This window comes from Mchenga conophoros, linkage group LG2 (genome assembly GCF_057382185.1).
Source record: "Mchenga conophoros isolate Kocher_MC1m ecotype Shallow Benthic linkage group LG2, M_conophoros_male_GT1.1, whole genome shotgun sequence".
Lineage (NCBI taxonomy): Eukaryota > Metazoa > Chordata > Actinopteri > Cichliformes > Cichlidae > Mchenga > Mchenga conophoros.
The window spans coordinates 12,330,776-12,348,481 of record NC_140527.1 but is presented as its reverse complement, the minus strand read 5'-3'; the positions used below and the strand labels follow the sequence as shown (position 1 = coordinate 12,348,481).

The following is a 17,706-nucleotide window of genomic DNA, read 5'->3' as shown; positions in this document are numbered from 1 at the left end:
TGTGTGTGTGTGTGTGTGTGTGTGTGTGTGTGTGTGTGTGTGTGCGCGGGAGATAGTCTCTCCAAATCAAGTACGTGAGGAGGAAAAGTAAAAAAAAAAAGCACTTTTCAGATTAACCTCTGCGACCCGCAGCTGAGAAACTCCTACAGCAGGAAATACAGAGTGGAGTGTCTGTCTGAGATTTACTGCCAAGAAAAGATAATGTGTAGAGACAGAAGAAAGAGGAGGAGAGGTGGAGTGAATGAGGGGAGAAGAAAAGAGAAGAGTTTATATCAAGAAGAGTCTGGCTCAGATGTAGCGTTATGAACACCAGGCCATCAGGAATGAAGTCGGTTTGAGTAAACACATTCAGACTTGACGGCAGAGTCGACTCTTATGAGTTCTGTAGAAAAAAGGATTTCTTCTGAGAGTCTGCAAGGTCAAGTGAAGTCTGAAATGTACTTAAACTTAAAACTAATAAACTCTTAGTTGGAGGCTTGTGTGTCTTGTGTAGTTATAAAACGGTTACCTGAAGCATTCAATCATTGATGACTTGCTGAACCTGTTGTACCACATTTGTATTATGCTGGAAAACAAGTACTATGCCCAACAAGTAGTGTGTGATGAAGGCAATGGCAAATGTTTTTCTTTATGTCTTGAATTGCTTGCACAGGAACAAGATCTGCTCTTGCTTGAAATTCTGTTTGACATTTAAAAAGCTTAAATTTGAGTTAGGGCTGCTCAATTAATCGAATTTTAATCACGATTACGATCTGGGCTTTCAACGATCATTAAAAATGACTGAGCCGATTATTAGCCCCTCCCTAATTTATCCGCGACACCTTAAAGGCCGGTCCGTGAAAATATTGTCGGGCATAAACCGTCCGTGGCGCAAAAAAGGTTGGAGACCGCTGATTAAGAGGACCCGAGGGAAGCTCGGAAAGCTAAGCAGAAGTTATTTGGAGAGGAGAGAGTGACTGCCGTTGGTTGAAAAGAGAGTTTAAAAAAAAAAACTTCAGTGGTGTTGCACACTATTTTATATTATTTTTTAAAGTCATTGTTAACCCTTTAAAGCCGGTCAGAGCAGCACGCTCCGTTTTGCGTAACTATTTTTAAATCCCTGTAGAACCTGAACCGTGTAAGCTAGCGCAATAATTTGTTTTGCATATGAAACCGGAGGAGTTGTACTTACATCTGATGCCATCAGCTTGTCCTCGGTCACGGTTTCGTTCCACATATAGCTTTGCAAAAATTGCATAAAAAGCGCTTGCAGGAACAAAAACATAATATTCCAGAAACACGCTTTGCCGATCCATCAGCTGTTCGTAACACTTCCCACAGTGAAATGATGCACATGCTGTTTTCTTTGCAAATTTGCATCATAGGATTGTTTTTTGTTTTTCCTGCAGTATATAAAAATTGCTGTATCTCCAAAATAAAACTATGAAGACACTCAAAATAAATTTCCTGTTGTTGTAAACTATTTTTTGCAACTTTATTGTATTTAAAGTTTTGAGGGATAAGCCTCTTAAATTTCTCCAAGTAGAAATATATGTAAACAAAACAAAAGCGATTTTCAATTTTTTTTGTAGTTTATTGCACTTTTTTGCAATTTATGTAATTACTATGGACTTAATGCATACATATTATTAAAATATGGGCTATAACAGTTGTATTGATGTATAGCAACTTGAAATGCTCCCACAAATGGCACTACAGCATGTAAAAAAAATAATATAAGCTCTGGTGGACTTGGTTCTATAGTAGGTCTTAAAGGGTTAAATAAATATCGTCAAATAATCGTGATCTCAATTTCAGTGAAAATAATCGTGATTATCATTTTTGCCATAATCGAGCAGCCCTAATTTGAGTTTATTATCCCTGCAAACAGCCTTCAATGCTATAGGCTACTCAGAATGTTGGACTTTAGGTTGGATTGCAAACTAAACATGTTTTGAGACGCACGAAAGACATGAAAATGATCCGATTTTCTACGAGTGCGGTCCTCCCCATGTGTTATCTTACTTTTTTATTCTAATCATGTGGCCCATTACCACCTGCTGCCTCTTGTCAGTATTTTTGGTCGCCTGCAGCAGCGTTCAGTTTGTCTTCCTGCCAGAGCAGTCGACTGGTAGCAGGAGGAAGTCATCACTCTACCCTGCTCGGCTGCTCTCCCCACACCGTCTCAGCCGATGAGTTCAGACTCGAAAACTTTCCGCATTCGGGTCTGGCGAGTAACCATTGAGGATATGTTTAGACGCTGAAGGAGATGAATTTAGCCATCTTTTCTTGAGTGGCCCTGAAATAAATCTGAGCAGCAGCTCTGCAGATCCTCAGTTATCAGTCTTGTTTGGTGCCGTCTGAAGCAGAACATGAGTCTTACTAATGTGTTTTCTGTCTCTGTCTGTTTCAGAGCGGTGTTTTCTGGCAGAGACATGGCAGCGCCGAGGTGTGAAGCTTTGTTCTTTTTAGCTGCCTTCCTGCTGGTGTCTTGCAGCGCCTCGCCCAGTGACATCCTCTATCAGGTTTTTGAGGAACGACCGCCCAACACGATGATTGGCAGCCTGGCGACAGACCAGGGCCTGCCCAATGCCGGTCATCTCTATAAGCTGGAGGTGGGTGCGCCGTACCTGAGGGTCGACGGCTCGACCGGTGACATCTACACCACCGAGATCCCCATCGATCGTGAGACGCTGAGAGACTGCCGCAACCTGTTCGAGGGCGACAAATGCTACCTGGAGTTTGAGGTGTCGATCACTGACATGGTGAAGGGTATCGGCAATGGGCCGCGGCTCATTGAAGGTCGCATCGAGGTCCTGGACATAAATGACAACACTCCACAGTTCTCCTCGCCTATCCTGACTCTGTCCATTCCCGAGAACACGCACATCGGCGCCCTCTTCTCCATCCCCATGGCCACTGACAGAGACTCGGGGAGCAACGGCGTGGCAGATTACTCTCTGAGCAGTAGCACCGGATTAGGCGCTGACCAGCTCTTCAGCCTGCAGGTCGCCGTGGACGCGGAGGAGAAGCTGCCGCAGCTGGTCGTGATGGGCAACTTAGATCGTGAGATAAAGGACTCGTATGACCTGAACATTAGGGTACAGGATGGCGGGAAGCCTTCGAGGGCCAGCAGCGCTCTGCTGAGAGTTACGGTGACCGACCAGAACGACTGCACTCCGAAGTTTGAGAAAAGTCACTACGAAGCTGACCTACCAGAAAACAGTCCACCGGGACACTCTGTACTGCAGGTCAGCACACACATCAGTGTCGTACAATTCATTTTATCTGAATCTGTAGAGCCGTTAGCTCTGATTTATTATCGATAGCTAATCAGTCATTTATCCTCTGATTAATGTTTTTCAGTGTAAAATGTAACTTTAAACACTTACATTTTGCATTTAAAGGTTTCAACATGTTTACCTCTTCACACCCAACAGATCGTCGGCTTTCAGTTGTGTTGCGTGGGCAGGTTTTCAGAAACTAGAACTTCCTTAATGAAGTCACTTGTTTGTTTTGGCAGTAAAGCTTTGCTGTTAAAACCTTTTCCATTTTGAAAAATTCAATATGAAGTGGAAGTTGAGGACAGTTCTTATTTACTCAAAATTGTCCCCTATGTGTGATTTAGGGATACAAGTCTCAACCATATGAGATCCAGCCTTATGGGAGCTTTTTCATTTACAGTCTATTAATCTAAAATATCACAAGTAAATGATTATTATTGTGTTATTTTAAAAGTAGCAAAGTTAGTTCTCTCCAGGCAAAACTGCGTGTGAGCGCTGCTGCTGCTGCTGTTCAGGAGTCAATCCAGAGTTTTTCTTGTCCGCCGAACATTGCAGTGGAACCTTTGGCCTTGTTGGCGATAACACTGCAGGACAACACGGAGCAGCGACTGCACGTAATATGCTGCTCAATTATCCGTACAGACAGATGGTGCAGCAGAGGTGAAGCAGGGCGTGGGATCGCTGTGTGTAGTCACATATTAACCACTGATTCAACTTCACCTTTGAGCCCTCGGCTGGAGCGGCGGTACGTGATGTTGCCGTCAGCGAGCAGAGCAGGAAGGCCCGGTTTGGCTCGGTGACTCCGCAACATCCCAACAAACCCACTTCACCATGTCATCCTCCACTTTTCGTGCCCCTTCTCTCAGACTGCAGTGCGGCCAGCCAGCCAGCCTTCCAGCTTGCTGTGCATGACTTAATCTGAGTCAGTCATGAGATTATCCACGGGGCTTATTGGTATTATTGCTCTGGATGTGGCTCATTGCATTTCAGAGAGCCACAGAATTCATTTCACTTAACGTGCGTTTGAGGAGCGATGCTTTAGAGGCAGCAGGACATCGCCGACTGACGACCCTGACCTTCTTAAATCAGCCAATGGCAACACAGACATGTATATCCCTTTCTTTTGACTTGTTTTTTAAAGGAACACACTGCTGCTTTGTGATTATTGTTAGCCTCTTCTAAAGCTGTTTCAGTATCGAGTCACCTTATTTTAGACCTTCAGGCAGCCAGATTGTTATCTCAAAAAAAGTAACATCAGTGGGTCTAACTTTGTTGTCTAAAAATGGGCAAATTTAAGTTTAAATCGCTAGATTTTTGGAAAAAAAATATATATTCTGGATAAAAATAATGCATAAAAAAGATTTGATTGATATTCCCTTGTAATGTAACCTAAAGTAAATTCCTTTGAACAATTCTTCTGTTCTTATATATTTAATGTGTGGAAAAGCCCAGTTACAGAGCCTGTGTGGGTGTGGTTTTTGATCCGATTTTTTTTTCTTTACATTCAAATGTTGCTCTTGTGCCTGATAGGTGCACTTAGGTACATGATATCCCCACCTTGCCAAGTTGAATTCACTGATCCTTTCTGCACCACTGCATTTAAAGCTTTTGAACTTAGCTCCGCCTACCTGAAACCCTTCAGAAATGGAAGCTAACCAGAAGGACATCAACCAGAGCAGCTCGAAATTTGGCATCTTTTCTTTTAAATGTAGCTCTAATCAACCATATCAACAAGCTGAGTCAGAACAATTAACAGTTTTTAGAGCCTTTAATCAAGTAATTAGCAGAAGACAGATCCTTGAAATTTAGCGCTTATTAAAGACCAAGGAATATTGACAGGGGTCCCTAATGCGTAGTCACTAAAATCCTAAAGATGATTTAAAAAACAATATGATGTTGACGAGCTGATTAATTAGTTCAAAAAGCAGCCTCAAATGGTTTGAAGAGTCCACACTGAACTGCCACGTCATTATAATGTAATTTAGTCAACAATAAACTAGACAGGATATAAACTGTGATAGATTATTTCTCTGCGTTAAGTGTCTGCAAGCTCATTTCCTCGGGAATAAATTCTCTAATAGTTTCGTGGAGGGGGAGAAACCAGGCTGATTTGGAGAATGTTGGAATAAATTAAAGGTTTACTGTTGTAAATCACCTGAAACATTCAGAAACTCTGGTTCACTCAGTCAGGAAACCAGACGCTCTTGCAGGTTAATTGTTAACTGGTAGATAAAGAGTGTTTATAGTTTCTGTATGCCTGGACAAAGTGGCCTTGGAGCGCAGCCAGTGCAGCTCTGTCCCCATCACAGTGGCACCGGGCTCCAGCAGCAACACTGTTCAATACACAATTCTCAGAAGCTGTCAATAATTCACCGCTGTTTGGTGATGTCTGCTGCTTAAGGCCAGAGCAAAGGAAAGGAAATCAATGGGCAGGAGAAATTATAATTTCACTTTCATGCTTTCTTTAACCTTAACCTCTCTGACTTGGATCAGCAGCTTCTATGGTCACATCATGGTGCTGGTGGTGGTCCGTCACAGTTTGTGAGTTTCTTGAGCAGACGATAAACAACATATTTATTATGTGGCAGTATGAACTGGAGTCTGTGTGAAAAACAAGAGTCTTCAGAGATTCTGCTAGCAGTAGCCTTTTAAACCCTGATTTCCTCCTAAAAACTGATTTAAATGGTTTTGGATATGGTATAATCTGTATCTTCATTGAACTTATATCATGTTTACATTATATTAGATTTTGATTACTAATGTAGCTGGTGTTTTGTAGGGGCTTTAAAGGGTGTTTCTTATTTGGATAAATACGAAGCTACGACCAGAAGCAATCCCTTATGTTTGATTGGTTCTTTAAAAAGTAGCCCTAATAATCTTATCCCATTGGCAGATTCCTTTTTTGTATTTTAGTAAATCATAATATTTTGGACTTAAATTTCAGGGAAATATATTACTGAGTGCAAGCTTGGCTAAGAACCAGCCCAGCTTTAAAGGTATAATGGCCTTAAAAAAAGAAGAATAAAAAACCCCAAACATAATTACATTACTCTGTCCTGGGTGAAGGCTGTACAAACACTGGATCAGCAGCACCTGGGACATTTAAATCAGCTGTTCAAGAACTGCTTAATTTGAAACAACCTACATTTCTGACCGGTAGCCATGGCATTCAATGACTGCAATTAAAACGGTTTAGATCCGTAGATAGGACAGGTGTGTTAACGAGTATTTCCTAAGTGATATTTTGCTGACTTCTCATATCTCCTAATTGACTAACTGCCCCCATTCACTTTAGGTTTGGACTTATGAAGTCAGCTTGTGGTTCATTCTGTTCTGTCCTATTCAGTCTCCTAATGGGCCCTGAGGAGCTGGGGCTTTTCTGATAATGAGAGGAACATTAACATTCACTCGTCTGCCCATTAGATGCCAATGACCCGCTGCACGGCCGTTAGATGTTGTTGTGTAGGGTTGTGCAATCAGCTTTGATCGGGTATTATCTTTCGCAGCATACAAACTCCTCCCCCTGAGGAAAACATAAAGGGCCTTGTACTGTTGCATTAGTAATGGTCATGACTCTTCATTAGCCAAAGAAGCTAAATAATCATTAAAATTTAACAGAGACTGTAATGGAATCATGACGCGTATTTCACTGACGTCACATGAAAAAGAGCGTGGCGAATCATTCTTTTAGTCTGAGATTACTTCAGACTTTTAGTCTAAAGTTGAATGTCTTAAATATAGAATATTTATTGCTTGTCATGAAAACTGCAAACCTGCCAAAAGATCAATGTTTTGATGATATTTTGATTTTCCAGTGTACCAAATGCAATTCTGAACAGGCAAATGATCTGATTCTTAATGTTGTTTTGGACAGTGTTTGGCTAAACGATTGAATCTGTTTCTTTGTTTCTTTCTGTCCGTCTGTCTGTCTGTCTTTTGTTTTTTTCCAACTCTTGTAGGTCAAAGCCAACGACGCAGACACTGGCCTCAATGGAGAGATAGACTACAGCCTCCATCAAGCATCAGAATCTGTCCAAAGGCTTCTGCGCATTGACCGCACAACAGGCATCGTCTACGTCAAAGGTCTTGTGGACAGAGAAGAAGAAAACTTTCTCAAGTTCTTTGTGGTGGCAAGAGATCGTGGACCCAATTCCAAGAGTTCCAAGGTCCTTGTGACCGTACACGTCAAGGACCAAAATGACAATGCACCAGCCATTGAGATCCGTGGTATTGGCTTGGTAACACATCATGATGGTGTGGCCAACATTTCTGAGGACATGCCTATTGGTACACCAGTGGCACTGGTCCAGGTGTCAGACCGTGATGAGGGGGAAAATGCTGTGGTGACATGTGTTGTTGCTGGTGATGTTCCATTTCAGCTTCGTCCTGCAAGTGAGTCAGCCAACGATCGGAAGAGAAAATACTTCCTGCAGACAACAACCCTGCTGGATTATGAGCGTATTAAGGATTACAGGATTGAAATAGTCGCTGTGGATTCTGGAAACCCAGCTCTGTCCAGCACTAACGCTCTCAAAGTCCAGGTTACAGATATTAATGATAATGCACCAAACTTTTCTCCTTCAACTGTTGAGGTAGACTTTGCAGAAGGCAACCAGCCAGGAGACAAAGTTCTAGACATTGTGGCGACAGATGCAGACAGCGGCACAAACGCAGAGTTGTTCTATACCATCACTGATTCAACAGCCAAAAGGCTCTTTAAAATTAATTCCAGCACTGGAGAAGTTCGTGTGAATCACTCATTGGATCGGGAAGAAAAAGAGCGTTATGAATTCCGTGTAACTGCAGCAGACAAGGGTGTGCCTAGTAAAACCGGCACTGCCACGGTGGTGGTAAATGTTCTAGATTGCAATGACAATGACCCAAAGTTTACACTGAATGGCTATAGCTTCTCTGTCATAGAGAACATGCCTCCACTCAATCCTGTTGGTGTAGTGACAGTCAATGATGCAGATAAGGATGAGAATTCCCAAGTCAGGCTGTTTGTGGAACAGGACAATGGCATGTTTGTCATCCAGAATGGCACAGGAACCATCCTGTCAAGCATCTCCTTCGACCGTGAAAAGAAGAGCACCTACACATTTCAACTAAAGGCTGTGGATGGTGGTAACCCGCCTCGATCCTCCTATGTGGGTGTGACCATCAATGTGTTGGATGAAAATGATAATGCCCCATATGTTACCAGGCCGTCTAACTCGTCCTTTGTACACCTACCGGTTGGGACCCGACCAAACACACACGTGGAGGTGGTAAAAGCTGAGGACATTGATGCTGGACTCAATGCTGAGCTAGAGTATACCATCATAGGTGGAAATCCATATGATCTGTTCCAAATATCTACCAATGATGGGGAAATCACAGCAGCACAAGAATTAACCCCGAAGTACAATGGGCTACATCGGCTGGTAGTGAAGGTTGTTGATAAGGGAAAACCTCCTCGTAACACCATTGCACTAGTTCATGTTTTTGTAAATGAAACAAAATCAAATGTCTCCCTCATTGAAGCGCTGGTTGGACACAGCCTCTACACCCCTTTGGACAGGGACATTGCCGGAGATCCCAACTATGCCTATTCTCAGCAAAGCAATATTCTGTACGGCAGTCTTGCCGGTTTTGCTGTTGTCATTTTAGTTATAGTTGCCGTGGTCCTCATCAGACGCTGGGTACAGAAGGATACCAAGAGTGGTTACCAGGCTGGCAAGAAGGAGAGTAAGGACCTGTATGCCCCAAAGCAGGGCCCTAAAAATGGCAAAGGGAAAAAGAGCAAAAAGGGGAAGGCTCCAAAACCAGCTAAGACAGGAGAAGATGATGAGGACGCCAGTCTACAAAAAGGCCTCAAATTCAACTTAATCAATGAGAATGTCAATGACAGTCCCAGAATCCACCTGCCCCTTAACTATCCACCAGGGAGCCCTGATCTGGGGCGCCACTACCGCTCCAACTCCCCGCTACCATCCATCCAGCTGCAGCCACAGTCACCGTCTGCCTCCAAGAAGCACCAGGCTGTTCAGGACCTCCCTGCCACCAACACCTTCGTGGGGACGGGCGACAACAACTCTACTGGCTCCGACCAATATTCGGATTACAGCTACAAGGCCAACCCACCCAAATACAGCAACAAACAGGTAGGAGACTACGCAAACACAGCAATGTACCACAGGGAGATCTATTGGACCAACCGGGTGTGGTAGTCACGCTGGGACTTATTTGGCAAAGCCAATGTTATTCCACCAAAGCTGCACTGATTTCCCTGCACATCACCCACCTCCTCACAGTTGTGATTCCTTTTATTTTAAGTTTGGTTCTGTTCACCATTTGTCTTCTGTTCTGCTCAGTTTTGGGTATTCACTTCAACATGGACACCACAAAGCCACAGAATGAAGGATTGCAGGGCTAGACCAAATATGGGCTTACCAATTTGTCAGTTCCTTACAGTAACCTCCCTCCTAAAATGGACTCTGTTGATCTAAAACACATTTATGGAGGATTTTTATGTTTGAGGTAATGGGTTTTGGGGTTTTTTTGGATGATGTTTTCAAAGCCTTGCATTCAAATGTTTAATCTGCAGAATTTAATTAAAAGTTCCTGTTATAGCGAAATATGTGATATTTCAAAGAATTACTTATGATGTTATGTAAACCCAAGTTTGATAGCATACGTTTGATTGAGCCCCCTGTTCAACTTGGAAATCCCATATGGGTCTGTCCTTAGCATCTGTGTTTTTCATTTGTTTGTGTTTCATTTTACCTTTTTTTATGGTGGATTAAATGAAGGACATTATGAGTTTTCCCCATTTTATTATTCGCAAATGTTCTTGGAGTTCTTTGAGCACCCATTGAAAGGTTCATGCTGACATCCTCATTATGTCTGAATGTGTTATTCTTTTCTTTTTTGTCTGGAGAGCTGACTTGAGGCTTAAAGCTGCTCTTTATGGCCGGATCAGCTTGTTGAAGTGTGACAAAGAGTGACTGTGAATTCCTGAGTTAGTTTTCGTTCTTTTTTTTTAACCAATTTTTATTGTTTCTTAGCTTTCTTTTGCCAGAAAGTAGACTGACTGAGCAGCACTTTAGTGTTTCCATCCAGTTCAGACCAATTTAAGGTAATTTCAGCTCAGTCAGGGAGCCAAGCAGCAAAGAAGAAAGAAAGGAAGAAAGGCAATAAGAAGGCTAAGGGAGTGGGGTTATAAAGAGCCTCTACGCTATGAAGGAAAAGGTACACTACAACTAAATACGACCGTTTCCGAGCCACAACGCTTCCTGTCAGGTCAGCTGAAAGACGACTTTTAATTTAGCTGTGTTCCCAATCACAGGGGCTCAAAAGGCAATTGTTTGCACAGATTAATGGCAGGTAATTTTCCAGGCACCCGCTTTTGCCTTCTTTTACCCAGAGTGCCTTGCTTTATTCTATTTAATGTACAAAAAGGGGAGTTGGGAGGGGGTCTGTGAGACGGGGGCCATTAACTGTATGATTGTGATGAGCGTTCACGCCACATCGGCTGTTTTGTGGCTTCATGTTGATGGACCTGCAGCTGTGAAAAGTGAAAATGTCACATGCGCTGAAAAAACCAGACAATCAGATTAAGGTGTTGTAGTGATGTTCAGACTGTACATACATGTGAATGTGAAACATTTTGTTTTGTTTCTGCTTTTTCATCTGCTGTTTATTTTGCAACATTACAGTGTGTCTCGTGTGAGCTTAACAAGGCCATTTCATTGTTCTACTGGCTTCTTAAAGACTTGTGTTGACTGTTTGAAAAGATGTACCAAAGACTCACACACACCTGCATTTTCACTGTCATCGCGATCGCGATCGCGATCATCAGTTTACATATATATATATATATATATATATATATATACATACATATATATACATATATATACATATATATATATATATATATATATATATATATATATATATATATATATATATATATATACATATATATATATACATATATATATATATATATATATATATATGAACACGCGAAGCAGAGAAACTGTTTCTTTGGTCAGTCTCGCAGAGTCCCTGCTGCTGTTGGCAGCTTGCTAGCGCTCCTGCTGGTTTAACATTTAGCCTGTTGACATGCAGGCATCATACTAGAATTTAAAGCCACATCTAGTCTGTGCACACCTGCTCAGTCATGTACTCTCATGTACTTTTCTATGGGGACATAATTGTACAGTGTTTTGTTTTCTTTTTAACACTTTAAAGCAGAATTTATTTCAATAAACTTGTTTCTTAAATGTTTAAGTGGCGCTTTCTGTGCATTCACTGGGTTCTTGAATTGGGAATATTGGGAATGCTGCAAGGAGAGGTACAGTATTGTATTTTCATTTTCATTTCTAATATATGGAGAGAAAATGTATTTGGCCCAAGATGTTCTGAGTATGGTTTCTGCATGTTCTCAACACCTTTCATTAATAATGTCAAGACAAACAATTAGGTTTAGCAGAAAACACAGATTTTAGAGCTGGATGACAGAATGGTAACATATCTTTTCCCTTTTTAGATATTTTTTTTAATTCTTTATCTGACCATTTTCTCAATTATTTGGTTTTATGCTCATAATACTGATGTTTTAACAACTACGTTCAGACCTCACAGTTACAGGGAGCACAAGGTGATGTAAAAAAGTCCTCAAATACATTATCTACTAAATTATAGGGTAAGAGAAAGAAACCCATCAGATTACATCTGAGGATAATTAGCAAGCTTTTTCCTTGACATTTTAAAGTTTTTGCTCCGTTAAAGCTGAATAACATAAGATAAAACTGACTGTTAGTTAGAAAAGTGGCTAATTCTGTCAATCCACTACTTTTATTAAATAGATCAGAGATAGATGGATTATCATGTTTGTTTTTTTCCCACTACATTAATGATGTATCCAGATGACTGTTTTAGAGCCACATATCCGGTTTATGCAGCTCTGGGCTCATAGGGCAGAATCATCAGAGTCATGGTGTTAGCCCTAGCATCACATCTAGGAAACAGCACAATATAATAATAGCTGTCAAATTGTGCCAAGTATAATCATCGGGTCATAATGCAGTACTTTCCCAAGTAAATATTTAGTGATAAAGACATATTACAACATTGTTATCTTCAGCTACACTTGTTAGCATGCTAACATGCAAACCAAAGGCTAACTGTGCTACTGTTAGCACTCTATCAGACGTTCTATAACAATGACAATTTGTGTAGTACTCAGAAATAAGTGTAGATTAAACGTAATACTGAGACACTAAAAGGAAGCCAAAAACAAACTGAAAACATACATTGCATGCTTAAATTCTTTACAGATGGTTGACAAGCAAATAATCATTTTTGTGTTTGGTGGAAATGAGCATTTCTATAAGCAAACACTCAACTAAGAACCACTCGCTGAAAATAGCATTCTTGTTAGCATTTCCGATGGAGGTCTATTACATGAGCTTTACAGTTTGAACAGTGCTTGAAATTTACTTTTGCCCTTTGTTCCAAATATGTTTTCTCTCCATAACAGCTGACTGGAACACATCAGCTATTCTCTCAGTCACTTTAAATTTACAGCTGCCTACCTGGTGGCGTGTTGCCTACATGCACGCAACACACACCCAACACTCTTTCAGACTTTGAACCTACAGCAAACAGCACAGAAAGAACTGAGATCAAAACAACTCTGAGCAGGTGCTGAACCCGCTGGGGTCAAAGGTCAAATATCAATCAAGAACAGCTATTGGCAAAGAGGAGCGAAGAGGCCAAAAGTTAACAGCTCTTCCCGACTCCTCCCTGTGTCTGGTCTCTACATTAACAGTCCGGCGGCATCCTTCCTGCTTTTACGCTGACCAGCTCAGCCGTTTCTATGGCAACACAACGACCTCTGCCTGTGTGTGTGTGTGTGCTGACTCATAGTACTGACCAACCTCCCTCTCCGTCCATCCAACCCAACACAATCCTTCCTTCTTTGGAAAGCTCTGCCCTTTGAATGAGGAGATGTGTGTTTGTATAAGCTCTGAGCTAAATGACTTCTGGATTACATATTACCATCTGTACAGCTGAAGCGTTCCAGTTTTAGTTTGATACTAAAGTTGTGTTGAATACATATATTTATCAAATACCAGATGATTAAGCTACTTTTTTATTTTATTAGAAGTTTATAATCCAGAATCAATAGTAACAGTGCTGAATAGATATGCCCAGAATGAATTCAGGACAAAAAAAAAAAAAATTCAAGCCAGGACATATTTGAAACATTGGATAAGAAACTATAAACATCTTCATAGAGGTGTGCAAATGTCTGCTGTCAGGTCTCGCTCTGTGTGTGTTGTTGTTGTAGTGCTGTTGCGTATCTCTGTGCCAGCAGCCCAAGTGTCATATCATGGCGCCTATCAGCTGTTTAAAGGAGAACAAAAACTGTTTTCACAACCAGCACTTCGTTCATATCTGCACTTTCACTCTGTTGTTTGAGTTTGATTCATGATCTGAGCGTTATGCTCTACAGGCTTACAGGCTGTGCAGAAAGCTCCTATGGCACATTTAGTGTGTCTTAAATCCAAAGACTACTTCGTGCTTCATTTGAAGTGCTTGTGGGAACATTCTGCAGCTTTTTTTTTAATAGTCTCAAATAGGCAAAGCAACAATTCCACTCATTAAAAGCTGCAGCTGTTTTTGGAGGGTCGGCTTTTGTGAGAAAAGACGCAGGAGTCAAGACATCGGAAGAGAACCATGTTGCTCTTGGTTTCAAATGTCCAAACCTGGCTTGTTGCGAGAGAGGCAAGACACAACAGGCTAATTGTTCGGAGAACCTCTCCAGGAGAGTTGAGTGGAGTTTCGAGATACGCAGAGAGAGCTTCCCAAAATTGCCGGTTGGAACAGGGTGGTGGTAGGTGTTGTGCAGAAAGTTGTAATTGTCCAGAAAAATATGAGCGAGTACTAGACTATCCTCATTAAAGCATTGTTTGTGCATCTTAAATCAGGTACTACCGACGATCAGTCTGCTGGAGTGGCTCCAAATCTTGGTTTATCTGGGTATCAGTCTTGACACTGATACCCAGACCCTGACAACCAGCTCTTCTTGGTTGGAGCTCTAGGTCTTCCAAGAAACACATTTCTATAAGGAACTCCTTCTAAGCATGTCGTCATGCCTGAAAACAACTCAGCTAGCAGGCATCCAGGAGGCCGATGCTTTTCTGTGGGCCCGCTGTAGTCATTAGGAACATGGCATGAAAATAATACTGTTGTTTCAGATTTTTGTCTCATATTTTCTTCTAATTTTGAAAACATATTTGGTATTCATACCTCCACAGGGTGGGCAAAGGTAGAGAAGGGAAAAAAATATATTTTTACTTTTTTTTTTTTTTTTATCATATCAGAGATAAACTTACATCAGCCACCAAGTTAAAAAGCCCTGGAAATGCTGGAAATGAAATGAAATTTTCTCCTTGAGTTATTGGGGTGAAAAGAAAAATATTAATCTCTTTCACCCACAATAGCAATCAGACCATCAGACCCATTCATTCAGTGTTTCAGCTTGTCAGCTTAACAGATGAAATCCATGAAAATGACACACCCGAAACCACACGATGAACCAAAATCTGGTTTCCATCCCACTGGACCTGTTAATGTTCACACTCAATAATCAGCTCGCTCACTTCATTAAACCATAGGCAATTCAGAACAGGTGTTTTTAATCAATAGCGTGTGTTTCTGTAGTTTGACTGACAGAAGACTTCCTGTTTCTCTGCGGTCTGGCTCACTGTCAGGAAAAGAAACTGTAATGGCAGTCATTAGGCGGGCAGCTAGCAGCTTTTTCTCCCCCAGAAAATTACTGTAATTTCATGGCAGCGGCTAAAATATCATCAGGCTGGGACAGAGTGCCTGTCATCAGTCAGGTTCAGCTGAGTGGAAGGCAAGGTTACAGATACTGCCACTGTACTCGCACGTTACTTCAGCTGCACACTTTCCTTTGCCAAAACACTCATGTAAAAATAATCACAGCTCCTTTTCAGGATTTTAAAGTTGCACTAGTCTTTTGTGGTTGAATAGCTTCTCCAGAAGATTTCTTTTAAAATAAACTCAGAATCTTCACTCATCCATACATAATGCTGATACATTAAGAAGATATCAGGACCCAGCTCATGTAAAATCAGCAGTTGTTGTGAGCATTTATGAGTCTTTCCCCTATAAAGATCACATTTGATGAGCTACCCTGTACCCTGTAGTCTTTATCAGTAAAGACATGGTTTGGGCACCATTAGAATAGACTGTGTAGAGATCACCCACATTAACTTCTGATGCACATTCAGTCATTTTATTCTGGAATCCAGTCTGAAATATGACAGGAACAAAGGTTATCCCCAAACGTTGCTCATGGGGGAAAGAGTTTACAACAATTTTACAACAATTTAGCTACAGAAATAACATCAACAACATCAAGAACCTAAAATTCCACCACAGGTCTTTTGGTACTTTTTAGTATTAGTATTACTAGAGTAACTAAAACCAAAGAAACCAAAATAAATATGTCGTTACTGCATGGGAAGGTTCGGGTATTTCCTTGAATTTGTCACCTTTCTATATTATTCCTTTTAGCAGTAGCGCTCGTACTAATTATTTGTTACTGGCTGTTCATTGTTGTGAGTATAATGTTTTGAAGGTTGTGTGTATTCACTGATTCGAACAGCTACTCGCAGTGTTTATAGTGGCGAAGTTGCGGGTCCAGAATGGTTGGGGACTTTCATCACAAAGGGCCTTTGTAACACTGACACACAAACACAGACATACAACACACACATTCCTAAGGCGTGGGTGTCTGTCAGCACAAAGTAATCCTCTCAGCTTGTGTGTGTGTACGCACACACACACATCGAGGCATGTCTGACAGGTAGAAAACACCTCACTCCTCAAATTACATCAAATTATTGGATTCATGAAGACACCCAGTACCAGCTCTCCTTGAAATAACTGATTTAAACAGTTCACACTCTGTTCGGATGGCAGGAGATTAGCATCTGAACGTTTCGCTCAGGTGTTTATAGGACACATTAAATGAGTCTGAGGTTCTGCTGGAGAGTCACCTCCTCCAGTTTAAGAGGAAGAGAACCGTTCATCTTGTTTAAAATTCAAAATATTTGTCCAGTTATTGTTGCCACAGGATTTGGATACCTGTAAGTATGACTACATTTAGCTCAAATCTTAAAAGTAGAAAAAGCATCTGTCTAATAAACCCAGACTGAAAGCTGGTCCCACAGAAAATCAGCCTGAGAGCTGAAAGCTCTAAGAACAACAAGCCAGCAGTCTGAGTCTTTTAAAACTTACACACTAATAATTACACTATGAAATTTATAATGACTTAAAAATGCGAGATTCAAGTTTATTGTCTTATACACTGCAAAACACAAGTGGTTACACAAAGCAATGAAATTCTTACTTCCAGCTTCCCTTCAAACAACTAAATAAACAACTATCTAAAATAAGAATAAACTTAACTCTGAGCGTAGAATATAGTAAAACAGTAAAACAAGTGCTTGTGTAGCTTGTGTGTGGGTGTAGTCAGAATTTAAAGTGCGAGTAGTTGCAAGACTATCACAGTGGTAATATATACAGTATATACAATATTAAAATAGTTTATATTGTATGAGGTTGTATTATATAAATGTACAAAATTGCAAATTTACAGCTCAAAGATAAACACAGAGATAGTGTACCTCAAAGTGCTGTGAATTATTAGCAGCAACCCACATTAGCTTTGAAAACATTACGCAAGCTACCAAAGATGTCATGATGCAAAACAGCAACTTCAGTTTGTCCTGCTGTACCTCATATAATATACAGTACAAATATACAATCACAGAACTTCCAAACATGAAGGGAAAAGCTCTGTATCATCAGCACCACTCATGTGGTTTGAGCTAACCTATCGTGGTGGCTAGTTAGCTTGCTAACTCGGTGGTTTTAGATAAACAATGTAATGAGAGTTACTTTGTAGATTCCTGTTCTCCTTATGATAAATGATACGTCTGCTGACATGGTGGAAATGTCTGTCTACAAGCAGCTAGCACACCTGTAAGTAAGCCTTTGGGAGATTAGAAAATGTTAGCATGCTAACATATGAAAACAAAAAGGTAAAGGTGATGAACAAAACACCTGCTGACCATCATTATTTCAGCATACACTTCCCATATCAGCAGCCAAAGTTTCACAGAGCCGCTGTTTTTGCATCCACATACCATGTAAAAAAATACATAAAACTGGGACCAAAGCAAGTTGGGGCTCAAATTTAAGATGAAACCAATAAAATTAAAGTAGACCATTTTCTTCTGTCTTAGTGTATACGGAAAGGAGAGGAATTAAACATTTTAAAACAGTTAAGTAAATGATTAAAATAGAGTGATGGTGTAAAAAAAAACCTCTCGTGGTTTCCTGCCAAAAGCTTATT

The 17,706-nt window shown here is 40.9% G+C and overlaps 1 protein-coding gene across 7 annotated transcripts in view; it reads left to right on the top strand.

Annotated features, from left to right (window-relative positions):
• LOC146581743 (protocadherin-1-like) overlaps window positions 1-17,706 on the top strand; it is a 233,497-nt gene that overhangs the window by 12,096 nt on the left and 203,695 nt on the right. For all 7 annotated transcript variants that reach the window (XM_085286447.1, XM_085286464.1, XM_085286455.1 and 4 more), the window contains exons 2-3: window positions 2,393-3,230; window positions 7,223-9,406. In XM_085286447.1, coding sequence (XP_085142573.1) covers window positions 2,415-3,230; window positions 7,223-9,406 — 3,000 coding nt within the window. In that variant the 5' untranslated portion in view covers window positions 2,393-2,414. The remainder of the gene's footprint in view (window positions 1-2,392; window positions 3,231-7,222; window positions 9,407-17,706) is intronic.